At 43.2% G+C, this 16,779-nt stretch overlaps 1 protein-coding gene across 11 annotated transcripts in view; it reads left to right on the top strand.

Moving 5' to 3' along the window:
* MAP7D3 (MAP7 domain containing 3) overlaps positions 1-16,779 on the top strand; it is a 198,879-nt gene that overhangs the window by 106,177 nt on the left and 75,923 nt on the right. For 8 of the 11 annotated variants that reach the window (XM_069074137.1, XM_069074131.1, XM_069074139.1 and 5 more), the window contains exon 1: positions 15,965-16,181. In XM_069074137.1, the coding sequence (XP_068930238.1) occupies positions 16,112-16,181 (70 nt within the window). In that variant the 5' untranslated portion in view covers positions 15,965-16,111. Of the gene's footprint in view, positions 1-15,964; positions 16,182-16,779 lie in introns of those variants that run through there. The other 3 variants (XM_069074140.1, XM_069074138.1, XM_069074129.1) reach the window with 2 other exon arrangements.

Raw genomic sequence — 16,779 nt, 5'->3', positions numbered from 1 at the left:
AGGGTTTGACTTTAACCCGAGGTAAACAGTCAATGGCTTAAGCATTGATTGATGACTGTCTGTTGAGAACACTATGAAAGTGTTCAGCCCATTTCTCTAGGATCATGTCCTTAGCACTAATCAGTCTGACTCCTTCAGTGCTGAGTAGCTGAGTTGTACCATAGGTCTTTGGTCCATATATAGCCTTCAGGGAGTCATAAAAGTGCTTTGGATTGTTACTATCAATGTAAAAATGAATTTTATCTGACTTCTTATTAGGCCAAGAATCCTGCATCTCTCTAAGCTTCATTTGCACTTTACTTTTGATGGAGTTAAATGCTGCCTTCTCAGAGACAGATGAACTATCCTGCTAAAAAAAACCCTGGAGTTCGTCTTTTTCACTTAGCAGCTTCCAAATTTCCCCATCATTTTTGTCAAACCAGTCTTGATGTTTGATAGTGTTCTAGCCCAGATGAGTAAATGCAGTGCTGAATACCAAATCTCTGAAAGCTGCCCACTCCTTTTCTGCTCCACTGTTGCCAACCATGTGTTGGCTCAATTTTCCTTCCAAGTTAGCAACAAACTGTTCACACATAGAGAAGGGCTCTAATCTGTTGACATGAAGTCTTCTAGTAGTTGTTTTGTTCTGGGGCCACGAGTCTATGATTGGTCCAGCACTGTGCCACACATCATTTCTTCACTCTCACATCCTGTCTGTCTCTTCTCTTTACAATGACATAGTCTAGTAAATGCTGCTTTGGTGCAGTTATTTTTGTTTTATTCCCAAAAAAGGACTGTACATTTGTTGCTATTAAATTTTATCTGATTATATTTTACCTATTATTGTAGCACCTTGAGACCTTTTTGGAGTGTGACTTGTAATATCTAACATGTTGGTTATCCATAATCATCTTAGTTTTGTGTCATTTGAAAATTCAATAAGTTTATCTTTTAATAACATCTAATGAGATCAAAGGAAAAATGTATATGGAAAGCACTTTGTGACCCCTAATATGCTACATGAGTGTTATTCTTTTTTCAGTTGTTTTTATTTTTATTATCTATGTTTTCATTGATCTAAGATTATCTAAAATTTAATCAGCATTAAGCCAAGGACAGACCTTTCCACTAGAGACCTCCCCCTAGACTGATATAAAGTAATCAAAGACACTGTGGGTCTGTTCATTCATCCAGTTGCACATCCATCTAATCATACCCTCATCTAACTATAGCTCTCTGGGTCTACCAGTCCTATCCCAGGAGGAAATGAGGTTAGTCTTGATGAAGCCATGCTACCTATCTCTTTGTGATCTCCACCTCATTTTTGAAGTGCTCACTAACCATCCCTTTAATATTACATTCTACAATTTTGTCAAGCATCAAAGTGGCCTGTATAGTTTGAATACTTCAACTCTTCCCATTTGGAAAATAAGGACATTTGCCACAGTCCAGTCTTGTGGCTTCTGTCATATTGTCCACAGTTTTTCAAATATCACCAACTGTACCTCAGCAAGCATATCTAGGACTGCTTCTTCTTTTGCTTATGCTACTGTTGCTGTTTGTTATTACATCATTGTCATTTCTGAATAAACCTCTACCCCTATTTCATTGTAACCATTTCTTTGTGAAGTTCAGGAAACCCAAAGGACAGTGTGCCAAGGGACAGTGTCTTCACCAGATAGCATATACAACTCTCCCTGAATTCCCGCCTCTCTAATAAAAGTAAGGTGGTGCATTTCTTTATTTCTTCCCTGGAGCCAAGATTGGGCATTATAATTACACAGCAGATGGCATCTACCACTTCTTTGTGTTTTGTTTGGGGGGTTAAGTGACTTGCCCAGGGTCACACAGCTAGTCAGTGTCAAGTGTCTGAGGTCAGATTTGAATTCAGGTCCTCCTGACTCCAGGGCCAGTTCTCTATCCCAGGGCTTCTTAAACTTTTTCCACTCACAATCCTTTGAGCACCTATTAAACTGTGGATAATGACTCCATATTGTGTCAAGCCACTGCACCAACTTGCTTCCCCCACCCACCACTTCTTTCAAAGAGGTAGCTCTTCAGGTTCTGGTCACTTGGATTCATTAATAACAGCTATTGCCCCACTTAGCTTGGGTTTCTTTTCCAGGTTAAGCATTTTTCTTCTATCTTTCCTCAGCCGAAAATAATTTTGCTTTTAGCAGGGGAAACAGAAGCAAAATATGAATTGAATACTTCAGCCTTTTCCCTCTATTTCCTTATCTTAATTCATCCACCCACAAGAAATTGGCTTCTTTCTTTGATCCTCCCACTATGTTTGTGCCAGACATAATTTAAGAAATTCTTTCTGTTATCCTTAGCATTCATTGCCAGTTATAAGCTGGCAAGGAAATGGGCTGGCACTGAGTTATACTCAACACATCACATACATTCTACTGCCTTGCTGCTCTTAACGTTCAAGTATTCAACTTGGCAATAGAGGCATTCCCCCCATTCCCTCTTGTCCTGACTTGATTGGCCAGGAATGTACTCAATTGACTGCCTAGGGGTGCTCTAGTAAGGGTACCCTACAAGTGTAGGAGAAATTGTGTCAACAAATAGGTAATCATCATGTTCGACAAAATAGTGGGCTATTGCCACAGCTTCAAGAACTTGAAAGACACAGGTCCCCAGCTTCCCAGGGAAGTCATTCAGTTCAGCAATCACTGGCCTGTGTGATGCCAGTCCTTGAATCTTGCCCTAGCTGGAGCTCACAGCATCTCCTGAGACGTCTAGAAGGGTTATACAGGAATTCTTCAGCTCAGATCAGCCTGAGGAGAAGTGACCCCCAAGCCAGACATGAAACATTACAACACTTCAGGGGGCAGTAAACAAAAAACTACATGAACTTATTAACCATCCACAAACATGACTATTTCTATATACAATGAAAAATTGAAAAAGCAGAATATATATGAAACTGTGGCTTGGTTTTTAAAAATATATATATTAAATTTAACATTGTTGTACTAACACTTCCTTGCTTATCTATGTGTATTTCTCAACTTTTTTGTGTATTTTTGAATACTTTACTGATGCTGCTTTTCTTTTTTTATGTATCATTATCACAAAATCCTACTGCTGCCCCCTAAATAAAAGCCTTCCCATATAACAAATTAGCATAGTCAAACAGAACAAATGCACATGTTGATCATTTCTGAAAACATTGGTCTCATTCTATACCTCTACTTCATTCTCTTTCTACCAAGAGATGGGGAGCAGGTTTCATCATTAGCCTTCTAGAGTCATAATTGGTCATTGCATTGATCAGAATTCTAAAGCCTTTCAAAGTTGTTGTCCTTAAAATTATTGTGGTTAGTATAGCAATTGTTCTGACTCTGCTCACTTCACTCTGTATCAGTTCATACAAATTTTCCTAGGTTTCTCTGCATCTAACCTTTCTGTCATTTCTTAAAAGACAATAATATTATTCTATAACATTTGTAAATAGCTAGATACCGATTTGTGTAAATAATGAATCCCATGAAATGATTTAATATATTCCAAATTATAGTTATTTAAATATAGTTACTGGTTCTAGCCTAATGGAAAAATGCAATGCAAATTCAAATAATATTAACCACCTCATGGCATTAATTTTTCACTTTAATTAGGATTTAGCTGTACCATGATTTGTTCAACCATTCCACAGCTGACAGTTATCTACTTTATTTCTAGGATTTTTTTTGCTACAAAAAAAGTGCTTATATAAATATTTTTGTACACATGAATCTTTTCTCTCTGTCTTTGGCCTTTCTGGGGTATATGATGGGCAGTATATTTCTCTTGGTATAGCAATATTTTTCAGCAATACCAATGCCATGAGGGTAGTTGTTTTATTGTGAGAGATAAATTGTAGCCCCATCAATTTTAAAGACCCTGATAAATGCTTTTGGAATTCAAAGGTGAAGTTCCGTGTTCCTTTCAATATCAGAAAGCTAAATAAAAGTTAATGAACCAAGGCAGCAGCCTCAGCTCATTTTGAACCTTCATACTTCTGGTGCCATTCTTACAGTACAAAGTCATAACTTTGTATTCATCTTATCACTTGCTCGTTTCCATCTTCAGTACATGTTGTTCTAAGCCAATTCTGCTTAGGCCAGGTCAGTGGTTCAGATTCAGGACTGGAATGAAATGAGACAGTCATAGACTATCTAACATTTAAAGAAAGGAGGTTTACTCAACCAAAGCAGAGAATGGATTTTCAGTAAGGATACAGTGTTGATTTACTCGGGCACAGCTATCCTGTCTCCACTTTGGCCATAGGGATCTGCTAATTTCATAGCATGTGAGGAACAAATTAGATGCTACTACACTGAATTTGTTCTTAGATGAATAGAACGTTATGCCAACAGTTTTTCTTCCTCATACTTTGTGTTGGCATCATTAGAACTTCATCCTTGAAAGTTTTGCATCCATCTAGGGCCAAATGCACCTGGGAAATTTTAGGAGTTGGGATCCTTTCCTTTCCTTCAACTCGTTTTGGGAGTTGGGACTTTCTCTGAATTCTTAGAAACTCATTTGCTGAAAATCTGGGGTATACATCCGGCTATGTCTGACTTTCCTCACCTTTCCTATTACAAATTTTACAATGAAGTGATCAAGGTTTCTAACATTTCTATCAAGGCAACCAGGTCTTCTTTGTTGGTCAAAATCAGGTCCTAAATAGCAATTTCTTATGTCTCTTTCCCTACGTTTTGAAGGACGACATTTTCAATAAGACAAATCTAGCTGTCGTGCTTTTAGGCAGAGAGGGAGCTCCACTATGTGTCTGGATAATTGGAGTCCTCCATAACTACCTTACAAGTAGTTATGTAATAATACATCTATATTATCTTTTATCAATCAATCAATAAACATCAGTTGAGTGCCCAGGTGCCCAAGATACCAAGAAAAGTAAAAAACAATCCTTGCCCTTAAGGAGCACACAATCAAATAAGAGAAACCGCATGCAAATAATTATGTACAAACAATCTATACACAGAAATAAATTAGAAATAATCAACAGAAGGAAGTTTCTAGAATTAAGAGGGATCAGGAAAGTCTTCCCGAAGAAGGTGAGGTTTCAAATGGGACTTGAAGGAAGCCAGGTGGTGGAGATGAGGAAGGAGAGCATTCTATATATAGGGGACAGCCGGTGAAAATGCCCAGATCTGGGAGATGGGGTGATATGGTTAAGGAACACACTGGATGAAGGAATACATAGTATAAGATGGGAGAAGACTGAAAAATAGCAGGGGCAGATTATGAAGCGGTTTGACCACTAAACAGAAGATTTTATACATGATCCTGGAAGTAATAGGGAGCTACTAATGTTAATTGGGTAGGGGCCATGTGACATGGTTAGACTTGCACTTCAGGAAGATCAGTTTGACAACTGACTGGAAGATGAACTGGAATGAGGAGAGATTTGCGGAAGGCAGACCAACTAGCAAGCTCTCACAGTAGACCAGCTGGATTGTGATAAGGGTCTGCTCCAAGGAGGTGGCAGTGTCAGAGAAGAGAAGGGGATGTAAGCTAAAGGATGTAGAAGGCTTAGGTTCTGTTTCTTGGATTCATTTATTTTCTCTGGGGTCTGTGAAATGCTCCTAGGACCATATTATTTTCCTTATTGATCTTCAACCAAATTCTTTCTACCCTGCTCCATCCTACCCCACCCCCAGGTTTCTGGATTTACTCGTATATTTTCCCAATACATAATGCTACAACACCATCCCTAATATAGCCTATTCCTTTTGAATAAGTTATACTCTTTTGGAGCTTATTCCAGTCATGAACCCCATTCCACTAAGTGTCAGTGATTCTGATGAAGCAAGTTTGTCTCCCTGAAAAGGATGTCCAATTCACCTTGTTTATTACCCATATTTATCCATAGATATCTGAATCCATGGGTTTTATTATTGTCCCTCCACTTGGATATTATGTCCTGTGAATTACTGGTATTGTCTGTAGATATTCTTCTTCCTACATAGTACCTGTTTTTCCCAAGGCATCTGGCTGAGGAAATTAGACAGACAGGCAGATAGATAGGTAGGTAGGTAGATAAATAGACAGACAGATAGAGATAAAATAAAATAGATGAGACTGAGAAAAGTAGTGAAAGAGATGGTAAAACAGATGGATATACATAAATAGGTAGATAATATATATTAGGATAAGGGTGAGAGAGATTGTGATAGAGTAAGGTAGATGAGATTGAAAGAAATAATGAAACAAATAGATGGATGAATAGCTACAGATAGATGGATAGCTAGATAGAAAGAAAGATAGATAGGGGCGGCTAGGTGGCTCAGTGAATAGAGCACAGGCCCTGGAGTCAGGAGGACCTGAATTCATATCCGGCCTCAGACACTTAACACACACACACAAAAAAACTAGCCGTGTGACCTTGGGCAAGTCATTTAACCCCAACTGCCCTCCAAAAAGCAAAAAAAAAAGATAGATAGATAGGAATTAGGCCCATGATTTCATTAAAATAGGTGTTCCAGGATGAGGAAATTCCTTCCACCAATGCAGATCAGCACCTTCTCTGCCACTTAAGATCTTAGAAAGTTACCTAGGGGCCTGAAAAGTTAGAGAACTTTTCCAGGATTCCATTGCCAGTGTATGTCACAGATGGGGTATGAAGCTAGGTCTTCCTGGCTTCTATCTACTATCCTGATTCTATCAACTATGCCAGACTGTCTCTATCTCTTGCTGTCTCTCTTTCTTCCCTCTCTTCTCTCTCTCTCTTTTTCTCTCTCTCCTTTCTCTCTTTCTCTCCCCTCCCTCTCTCTCTTCTCCTCCCTTTCTCTTTCATTCTCTCTAATTCTCTATTTCTCTCTCTAATTATCTATATGACATTTTCTCCTTCCCCTTCTCATTTTGGCTTAAACCCCCTGTATTAGATTCACAGGACTCCTGGCAAACTTTGGGGTGGGGGACTTTTTTTGGGTGCACTTTATACATGGCCAGGAGTTCATATGTCCTATATTTTAAGCCATGGTGCAGAAGGCCAAATGTAGTTCTCAGATACTCTCTTCTTTGCCAGATAATTCACTTTCTAAGTCTGTTTTTCTCTTCTGCAACTTTCGCCTTCCATTAGCAACACTGATGAGAATACCACCTGTGCCCTTCACATCTTAAATTTCTTGCCCAATGGGGTGGCCAGGTAGCACAGCAAGTAAGAGGACTGGCTCCAGTGTCGGGATGACCTGGGATCGAATCCGGGCTCAGACACTTAGCACCCACCCAGAAACACCTGGCCGTGTAACCTTGAGCAAGTTACTTAACCCCGATTGCTTAAAAAAAAAATTTCTTGCCCAAGACTTCATAATCCCTATTAATGCTTTCTAGGTTACTTCTGGTGGTATCATTTCCCCCACACCCCCATGAATCATGAGGTATAGGTAATAGTCATTGTATTTGACAAAGTCTTGGTCATTTCCTGTATATGTACCCTGGGAAGACGGCAGAACCTTCTATTGTTTTTGCCAGTTTGACAAGTAGCCACAAAGGTAATCTTTTGCAGAGAGTTAGTTATCAAGCACCATTACTAGTATCTTCTTCAGAAGTGTGACCTTTCTCCTGGGGGCACCTGTGTGTATCCATCTTTGAATTCCTTGAAGCATAAGAAATTGCTTCCTCCCAAGATGACTAAGCTCTTCACAATATATAGAGAACCCCCTATTTTCGATTTCCCGAGGATCAGTTATCCTTCTTCCCTTCTTTCTTTGAATCACAATTTTCCATTTTCCAAGCCCCTGACAAAAGGTCAGGATTCCCTTTGGACACTTTCAGATTCTTTGTTTTCTTTTTTTCAAGGCCCTGTAGTGCCAATACAATATTTATAGTGGCCACGATCACGATAAAGACTGTGACTGTAAATATTGCATGATATTCAATCACAAAATATACCAAAGTCTCCAGATAGAGGATAGAACTGAAGCATTTATTTAGATACCAGAAAACGGAATCCCAAAACCAGTAAGCCGATTCCATCATAGTACCAAAGATATTCAGAAGCCACAATGACACTGAGAGCCACAGCATCCTTCAACCTTCCCACAAACCAATACAAGATCAATATTTACTCACAAAACTTCTCTATCTCCTTGCCTGAGCTCCTCTCTCTCCCCCACCATCTGGCTAACTCTGACCAGCTTCCTGTGGGCTCTGCTTCCCTTCAGCAAACTCCTCCCACCACAGGCTCCATATTTAGCCTATTAGGGGATAGAGTTTATCTTCACAGCAGGGAAGCTTCCTCTGGGCTCTGCTGAACCCTTCAGCAAATTCCCTCCATCACAGGCTCTGTGTGATTGCATTAAGGCTATCAGGGGGCAGAGTTTACTTTCAAAGCAGGGGAGGTCTTCAAACTCCCCCCTAGGTCTATTAAGGGGCAGGAAAGATCTTCAAATTCCCATCCTCATTACAGGCCCATAACCCAGAAGGTAGAGAAAAATCTTCCTCCTGTCCTTTCACCTACTCTTCTAGAGAAAGACCTCCTCTAAGAGGAAAACCTCCCTGTGCTTTATGCTTTCATAGCCCTTTCTTGGCATGCAGAGGAACACAAACATAAATCACACTCTACACATCACACCAAGGTTCTTCTTACCTTCCCTGCTTGGCAGCCTTAGGATTTTCAGTCTATTGTCCTTAAAGGTAGCTCTTGTGACTGTTTGCCATCCTTAAACTCAGTTACTGGGGGTTCTGAAAAAGGCTGTATTTATTTATTCCAGGCAATTCAGCAAATATGTAGTAGGTGCCTACTATATCATATGCATAGTGTTTAGTAGTTGGTCTACAAAGACAAAAATGAAACAATATTTGCCCTCAGGGAGCTTACATTCTGGGGTGGGGATGGTGATGAGAGTGAAGTAACTGGTGTGTGGTCATACAGTTAGTCACTGGCAGTGCCAGAATTGGAACCCAGGTCTATTCAATCTTCTCCCAATCCAATGCCCTTTCCATGACATCACAAAATACAAGGTAATAAGAGGCCTGAGAGAAAGAAGAGTAACAGAGGGGATCAGGAAGACTTCTTGTAGGAATCATCATGTCAAGATAAAGATTCTGAGAAGTGAAGGAAGGAGTGCATTCTTTGTATGGGGAGCAGCCTGGATAAAGGGACAGAGATGGGATTTTAAATTCAAAGAGTAACCAGAAAGCTCTTCTGGCTGGGAAGTGAACTGTGCAAAGTGCTGTGAAGATGTCTAAGATGTGTGTGCCCATTTAAGATATGTATGTCAATGCAGATTGTCTAAATGTATAGATGTGTGACTCACAGGCACTATATCTCTGGAATTTGGCCCACCCCTCTCTAAGGGAAGCTATGATTTCCACCTTGGGGGAAACAGGAGAAAGGGCAGTGACTGAGAGTTTGTTCCTTCCCCTGCCTATCTTCAAAAGGGGAACTGGATGAGAATTATAGAATTAGATCTATCTGCCCCCTCAAATGTTGTTGGTCTAGGGGGTACAATTGGGGAGGGGCATTCAAAACAAAGCTACTTCCCTATTTGTTCTTATGGGAGAGAGTGTTAGTGAAAGCTTACACTCACCAGCTTAGTCTCTCCCCATCAAATTCTAGCTACACAAAAGACTACCACAAACATCCCAAAGTGAGCAAATCCATTTATTTAAGCAGAATAGCAAACAGAGAGAAATTCTACTGATTAGAATATACCAGAAGATACTAAAGAGTGAATGAGTTCTTTGCTAGCAGCAAGGAGATCCACACTCAAACCAAGAAAGTTGCCCTGATCTCACCCCAGGGGAGAAAGGCTCTGAAGCTGATGGAGTGATGGGACCTGAATCCCTAAAAGGAAAAAACCATGTCTTTGAAAGTAACCCAGTCCCTGGATTTTCCCATACATGTCAGACAACAGGCCCACCCCAGCCCACCTAGATCACTTAATTAGTTTACTTGACATTCCTTTCACGGTCATTCTTGAACCACCTCAGACTATTTACCACAGTTTAATCCTACCCAGATCCTTTCACTGTCCTTTTTGTATAGAAGCAGCAGTCTCACTCCCATGAAGTTGCAGGTTCACCAGGAACCTTGCCCACTTCTGTTTGGCATTACAATAAACATTATCATTTGAGTGGAAGAAGTTTAGAGTGCATAAATTCATTTCAGGTAGATGCCACCCTGTACCCTGACATTTTGGGGTTCCCACCAACCCCAGTCCACATCAAAGTCTTCAGGTGGCAAGCTGGAAATCATGGAAGTGTTGAAGAGCCAGTGATTTTTTTTAAAGCAATTGGGGTTAAGTAACTTGCTCAAGGTTACACGGCCAGTTATTACTTCTGGGTGTGGTGCTGAGTATCTGAGCCCGGATTTGATCCAGGTCATACTGACACTGGAGCCAGTGCTCTTACTCGCTGAGCCACCTGGCCACCCCAGAGCCAGTGATTTTTTCCAATTTATCCTGCATATAACTTGTGGTATAGAATTGTTAGTATGTTATCTCCTGATTAGACTGTCAGTTCTTTCATAGCAGGGCCTGTCTTTTGCCTTCCTTTGTCTCCCAGGTGCCTGGTACATAATAGATGCTTAATAAGTGTTTATTGACTAACTGACTTACTGCTTCCAAAGCCCTTTTATGTGTCTCTGTCCCAAAGAGTGTGTCAAACCATATTTCTCTGTTTCCCAAGAAGCTTTAATGCTGACCCTACCCTATACACAGGTACTCAGCATCAAGTTCACTCAGCATTCTCTCCACCAATTAGGAGCCATGTTTCCTTCTGTGTACTGAGTACCATGCAAAATATCCCAGGTGTGGTTGGAAGCTTGGTAGCATTCATCAATAGGGGCTGATTTCAGGGGAGGGAGCTGGAGACAGTAAAAGTTTTTTTTATGATAAATGGCACTTGTAGCCATGAAGAAAGCTAAGGATTCTGAGAGGAAAACCTTAGGAAGGACTGAATTAGGGAATGAAGACTAGCCTAGGTGACAGACATAGAAAGTCAAGTTCTGGGAATGGTTTCTTTGTCAAGGAACAGAGAGAATGAGAAGGGTAGTAGGAAATGTCTGGAAAGTTAAGTTGGAGCCATTTGTAAAGGGCTTCAAACAGCAGGCTGTGGTGTTCTTATTTTATCCTAGAGACAATAGGTAGCCACTGATGATTATTGAGAAAGGGAATAACTTGGTCAGTTTAGGAAAATTATTTTGGAAAAGAGAAATACTAGAAGCAGGAAGAACAATTAGAAAAGCAATTACTCCCTGGGAGATGTGAGGAGGACCTGCCTGAACTGGGGTAGTAGTTATGTGAGTGGAGAGAAGGGGATGGACACAAGAGAGGTAGAATCTGAAAGACATGAAGAATTAGTTGGGGAAGGGGTGGGGAGTGAGAGCAAGAAGAATCAAGGATGTCTCCAAAGGTGGGAATCTGAGCAATTAAGTGGTGCCTTTAAGAGAAAGAGGAGGAGCAGCCCAGAGTCGGGAGACCTCATCAGTTCTGGCCTCAGATACTTATCACCCACACAAAATTAACTGGCCATGTAAACTTGAGCAAGTTACTTAACCCCAATTGCTAAAAAGAGAGAGAGAGAGAGAGAGAGAGAGAGAGAGAAAGAAGATGAAGAGGAGAGGGAGAGAGAGAGAGAGAGAGAGAGAGAGAGAGAGGAAAGTTTGGAAGAGGGTGAGGTTTAGGGGCAAAATAACAAGTTTAGTTTTGGACCTGTTGGATTTGACACTGCCAGGATGTCCAAGGGGAAATGTCTAGGAGTTAGTGGTGAGGGACTGGAATTGAGGAAAGGCTAGGGCTGTATTTATGGGGTTGGGAGTCATTTGCTTAGAGATTAGAACTGAATTGATGAGAGTTGAGATCACAGAGAGTGGAGAGAAAAAGAAGACATGGAAAGAACTTTGAGAGAACATCCATGCTTTTATAGGGACAACATCAACATCCCTGATGATGATCCATCAAAGGAGATTAAGGAGTAGCCAGGAGAGAGCAGTGTTACAGAAGGCCAGGGAGGAGAGATTGGATGGAGGGTGAGAATGACCCGTTAATAACCTCAAAGAGGTCAACCAAGATGAGGGTTAAGAGAAAGTTATTGGATTTAGCAGTTGAGAGCATTGATAACCTTGGGGAGAGCAGATTCACTTGATTGTAAGAGTGGAAATGAATGAATGAAAAAGCATTTTTAACTACTTACTATGTGGCAGGGGCAGCCAGGTGGAGCAGTGATAGAGTGCCAGGACTAGAGTCTGGGTGACTCATCTCCCTGAGTTCAAATATTGCCTCAGATACTGACTAGCTATGTGATCCTGGGTAAGTCACTTCACCCTGTTTGCCTCAGTTTCCTCATCTGTAAAATGAGGTGGAGAATGAAATGGCAAACCCCTCCAGTATCTCTGCCAAGAAGACCCAAAATGGGGTCACCAAGAGTCAGACACAGCTAAACAATAGCAACTCCCCCAAACCATTTTTAGGCAGCTAGGGGCTCAGTGGATAGAGAGCTGGACCTGGAGTTAGGAAGACCTGAGTTCAAATGTGGCCTCAGACACTTACTAGTTATGTGACACTGGGCAAATCACTTCACCCTGTTTGCCTCAGTTTCCTAATCTGTAAAATAAGCTAGAGAAGGGAATGGCAAGCCACTCCAGTATCTTTGCCAAGAAAACCCCAAATGTGGTCACAAAGAGTTGGACACGACTGAAACAACAGAACGACAATGATCTCAAGGAACTTACAGTCTTACATGGAAGACATTAACATAGGGGAATGGTGGTCAGGGTAGTGTTTTAAGACATGGCAATAATAGGCAGGGGGATTGGAGTCATTGGATGATTGATTGACACTTCCTTACAGGGAATGACAATGTTGATCTGACTATTGTCCTCAGAGCTAGGAATTGGGTGGGGGAGTGGTTATAAGGGCAACCACATTACATGGAGATGCCCTGGAAAGAGCTTGGTGGGCCCAAGCCAGGCCAAGATAAGATGAAGTGCTCCCCATTCAGAAAACAGGCTCTCAGGAGCAGGTCCTTCTGTTCTCTGAGGGAAAGAGCAAGTGACATGGCAGGGAGGTAGATGTCTGGGAGGTAGACTACGAGGGTTGAGAGTGACGTGAGGAAGTAAAGACAGCAGTGTAGACTACTTCTAGTAGTTTGGCTATGAAAAGGAAAGGTCTGCTGGATAAGAGCATGAAGGAATGGCAGGGCCAAGTGAAGTTTTTTAAAAGATAGATGAGACCTGGTTATACAGAGAGAAGGAGCCAGTAGATAATGAATAATGAAAGATGAGGGTGATAATCAAAGGGAAAGCTCCCAGAGAGAATAGAGATCACAAGTATAGAGGTTGATCTTGACAAAGAAAAAAGTCACATCTTCTTCAGAGACAGGTACAATGGAGGAGAGAATGGGGGATGATGTTAAAGGGTTTGAGACTCGGAGCAGGGAAGAAGAGAGAGCTCATGATAGATGATGTTGATTTCCTAAAGTAGCAGGTGGGGACATCTACTGAGAGAGGCATAGGAAAAAGTTTGCAATGACAAGAATCCAGCTGAGATCAGAATTTATGTGACTTCCTTCAGCAGAATTCAGCAGTCCTGAAATTGGAGCAGAAGACAACGGGTGATAAGGATAACCCAAGGCATGTGTTGCACAATGTAGCTGCTGCCTTTTCTCGGGAAATAACATGGTCAAACCCTAATGCAAACAGAAGGCGCTAACTTCAGCTGTAGTCTGTGGGAAAGTCTTAAGTGGAAATCTACTTACTAGCAAGATTTCATTTATTTAACTCTAATTCCATACCTCTTCTCTCCAGCTCCTAATGAAGAATCTCAGGCCCCTTTTTGCTTTTTTTTTGAGGGCAATTGGGCTTAAGTGACTTGCCTAAAGTCACAGGACTAGTTTTTGTGTGTGTGTGTGTTAAGTGTCTGAGGACTGATTTGAACTCAGGTCTTCCTGACTCCAGGGCCAGTGCTCTATTCACTGGGCCACCTAGCTTCCCCACTCAGGCCCCTTTTTGCTGCCTCAGCAAAGTGCCTTTAAGCTTTACAAAGAATTTGAATCTTCACAAAGAACTTTCTTCACAAAAATCCTGTGATGTGGGTAATGAGAATATTATTATCCTCATTTTACAGATGAGGAAACTGAGGGGAAGTGAAGTAGTGGTAATCTGTTGCTATCTTCCCTTTTTAAACTCCATGCATTAGGCAGTCTGGCCTTCTTGCAACATGCCTTGTACTTTCAGGGTGGCCCATCTGTCTTATCAGGCTTTGGTTTCTTTTGTTATAGTACCAGATTTGTGATTTTAACCACTAAGGAACTCCCAGTGAGGAAACTCCTTCTCATGCAGATCACCATGTTAGAATGTTACAGACTTGCCTGGGGGAGGGGAGGGGGTACCAAGATTCAGATTAAAGGATTTGACCAAGGTCATATAGCCTGTATGTATCAAAAGTAGAACTGACCCCAGGCTAGGTCTTCTTGCCTATGAAACCAGCTCTCTATTCACCACAGCCCCACAGCCAAGGATGCTTACTTTGTTTTTTATATCATGGTATTTTTTTTTTGCATGGGTCACTCTTTTTTTAAAATGTATGTGACTGAGGCTTTAGTAATTGCCAATACTCCCAGTTTTAAAGGGGGGATGAAGAGTCTTAGCAGTGAGTGATGCTAACCAATGTTGGTAAGTTAGATATAAGTTGATAGGATCCTAAACTCCTAACTCCAGAGCTGGAAGAGATTTTGGAGACCATGTGGTCCAGCTCCTTTCATTTTATAAAGGGGGAAACTGAGGCCCAGGGAGAAGTGACCTGCCCAAGGTAACAGAATTAGTATGGTGATGAATGAAATAGATATAAAATCTGGGTTTATGAATATAAAACAATAAAAATTTTAAGTGTAGAAGGAATGTAGAGAAGTCTTGGAGATGATTGAGATGGATGCTACTGTGGGGTGAGAAGTGAAAAGAGAGAAGTTTTCATTCTTATACTATAAGGAAAAGAGTTCCTGGATGGGGAATTCAGAAGACTTGGGCTCTGATTCTGGCTCGGACCTTTACTGTAATAGTGAGGGCCTTGAGATCATGCCATGAGGACCAGTTAAAGAAACTGGGAACTTGACTTGGGCTCCAACTCTGGCTCAGACACTTACTGGCTGTGTGATTATAAAGAGCCTCCAAATAGTGTCAACTGAAGGACCCAAGGATGTTTAACTTGGAGAGGGGAGGTCTCTCTGGTGAGTGGATATCTCCAACTTTCTGAAGGATCCTCATTCTGAAGAGGGATTAAATTTTGTCTGTTTGGGTTAGGGTTACAAATTAAAGCCACCAAGATACAGAATTAAGTTTGTTGTTTGGAAAAACTTACTAAAATTAGTAGCATTGGCTGCCTCCTGAGGTAGAGTGAGTAGGTTCCCCCTAAAGAAAAAGTCCTCAAGCACAGGCTGACTGACCATTTATTGGGGATGTGGGTTGGATTGGATAGCCCTAACTGACATTCTGGATTCCAATATGGGTCTGTCTATCTATCTATCTGATGCTCATTATATCTAATACTGTCTGTCTACCTACCTACCTATCTACCTATCTGTTGCCCCCCCCCTTCCCCGCCCCCCCCCCCGTTTACTAGTTACATTCTTGAAGTTTCTAGGGGCCCTATAGTTCGATGTGAGGATGTTCTAGCCAAGGTGACATATTTCCCGACGATTTAGCAACGGCGCGCGTCCCTTAGGAACTGGGGTAGCCTATAGCCTCATCGCACCCTAACTCTTAAGGGTGTACTTTGTACTTTGGGCAGCTCCGTAGTCTCAGAGCCCCCCAGGGGGGCTTTTTTCGCCCTCATTCTCACCTAACGGGTCGGGGGCGGGGGGGATCGGGCGCAGGCATCCCTTAGGCTGGCGGGGCCGGGGGCGGGGGCGGGCAGGAGAGGGGGTGTGGCTGCCTCCCGCCCGTGGGCACTGGCACCAGCGGTGGTATGGGTCTTGGAGGCCGGACGGGGGCGGTGCTAAAGCCGGCAGCCTCTCGCGCCTCCCCCAGCCCCAGCCTCCTCTTCCAGCCCCAGCCTCCTCCTCCCACCCTTCGCACGCCTGGGACTAGAGCGGCGGGCGGCGAGGTCGAGGCGTCCGGCACCCCCGAGCCTGCGCAGTGCGAGTCGCACGCCAGTAGCGGCTCCCGAGACTGAAGATGGCGGACGCCGGCGGTAACGGTAGCGGCAATAGCGGGACATCCCTCAAGGAGATGCGAGAACAGCTGGGTAAGGAGACCTAGCCCTCTGAGCTCTGCCCGGGACGTGCCTGCCTTCCCCGCTCCCCTTCCGCGGGCGGCGGGCAGCTTTGGGAACTCTCTCACCAACTGGGAAGAAGAGAGAAGTAACTTTTCCGGCGCTCCCCCGCCCTGTCCTGCCCTGCTGCCCCGGGTTTACAGCCCCCTCCCCTCAGGGCCACGACCCACGACGGCCAGGGGGTGGGGGGCGGCAAGGAGCCGCCCGGGGCAGGCGGGCTGACTGACTGATGGCCCGGGACAGGACGGGCGGGGTCCGCGGAAATGGCCCCCTCAAGTTGGAGGGAAACTAACAGCCGTCCACTCCTGGAGCTCCCCTCCGGCCCCGGCCGGTCTGGGGCGGGACAGGGATGGGGGGCGGCCCATGGGTGCGGAACGGAGCGGGCCGCTGCGAGGCCGCCGGCGGACTCCGCTCAAAACCGTTATAGCTCTGGCCGGGAGGAGGGAGGAGGAGGAAGCGGGACCGGACGCCAGCTCTCTCTTGGGCTGTGAGCAAAATGTGGGGGGCCGCAGCGATCGCGGTGCTGGGGCACGGACGGAGGAATAGGTGGCTTTGGGGAGAATCCCTCCTC

Source organism: Petaurus breviceps, unplaced genomic scaffold (assembly GCF_028583685.1).
Source record: "Petaurus breviceps papuanus isolate PSGF00001 unplaced genomic scaffold, PetGlider_PUasm1.0 90881, whole genome shotgun sequence".
Lineage (NCBI taxonomy): Eukaryota > Metazoa > Chordata > Mammalia > Diprotodontia > Petauridae > Petaurus > Petaurus breviceps.
This window is presented reverse-complemented; position numbering and strand designations above follow the sequence as displayed.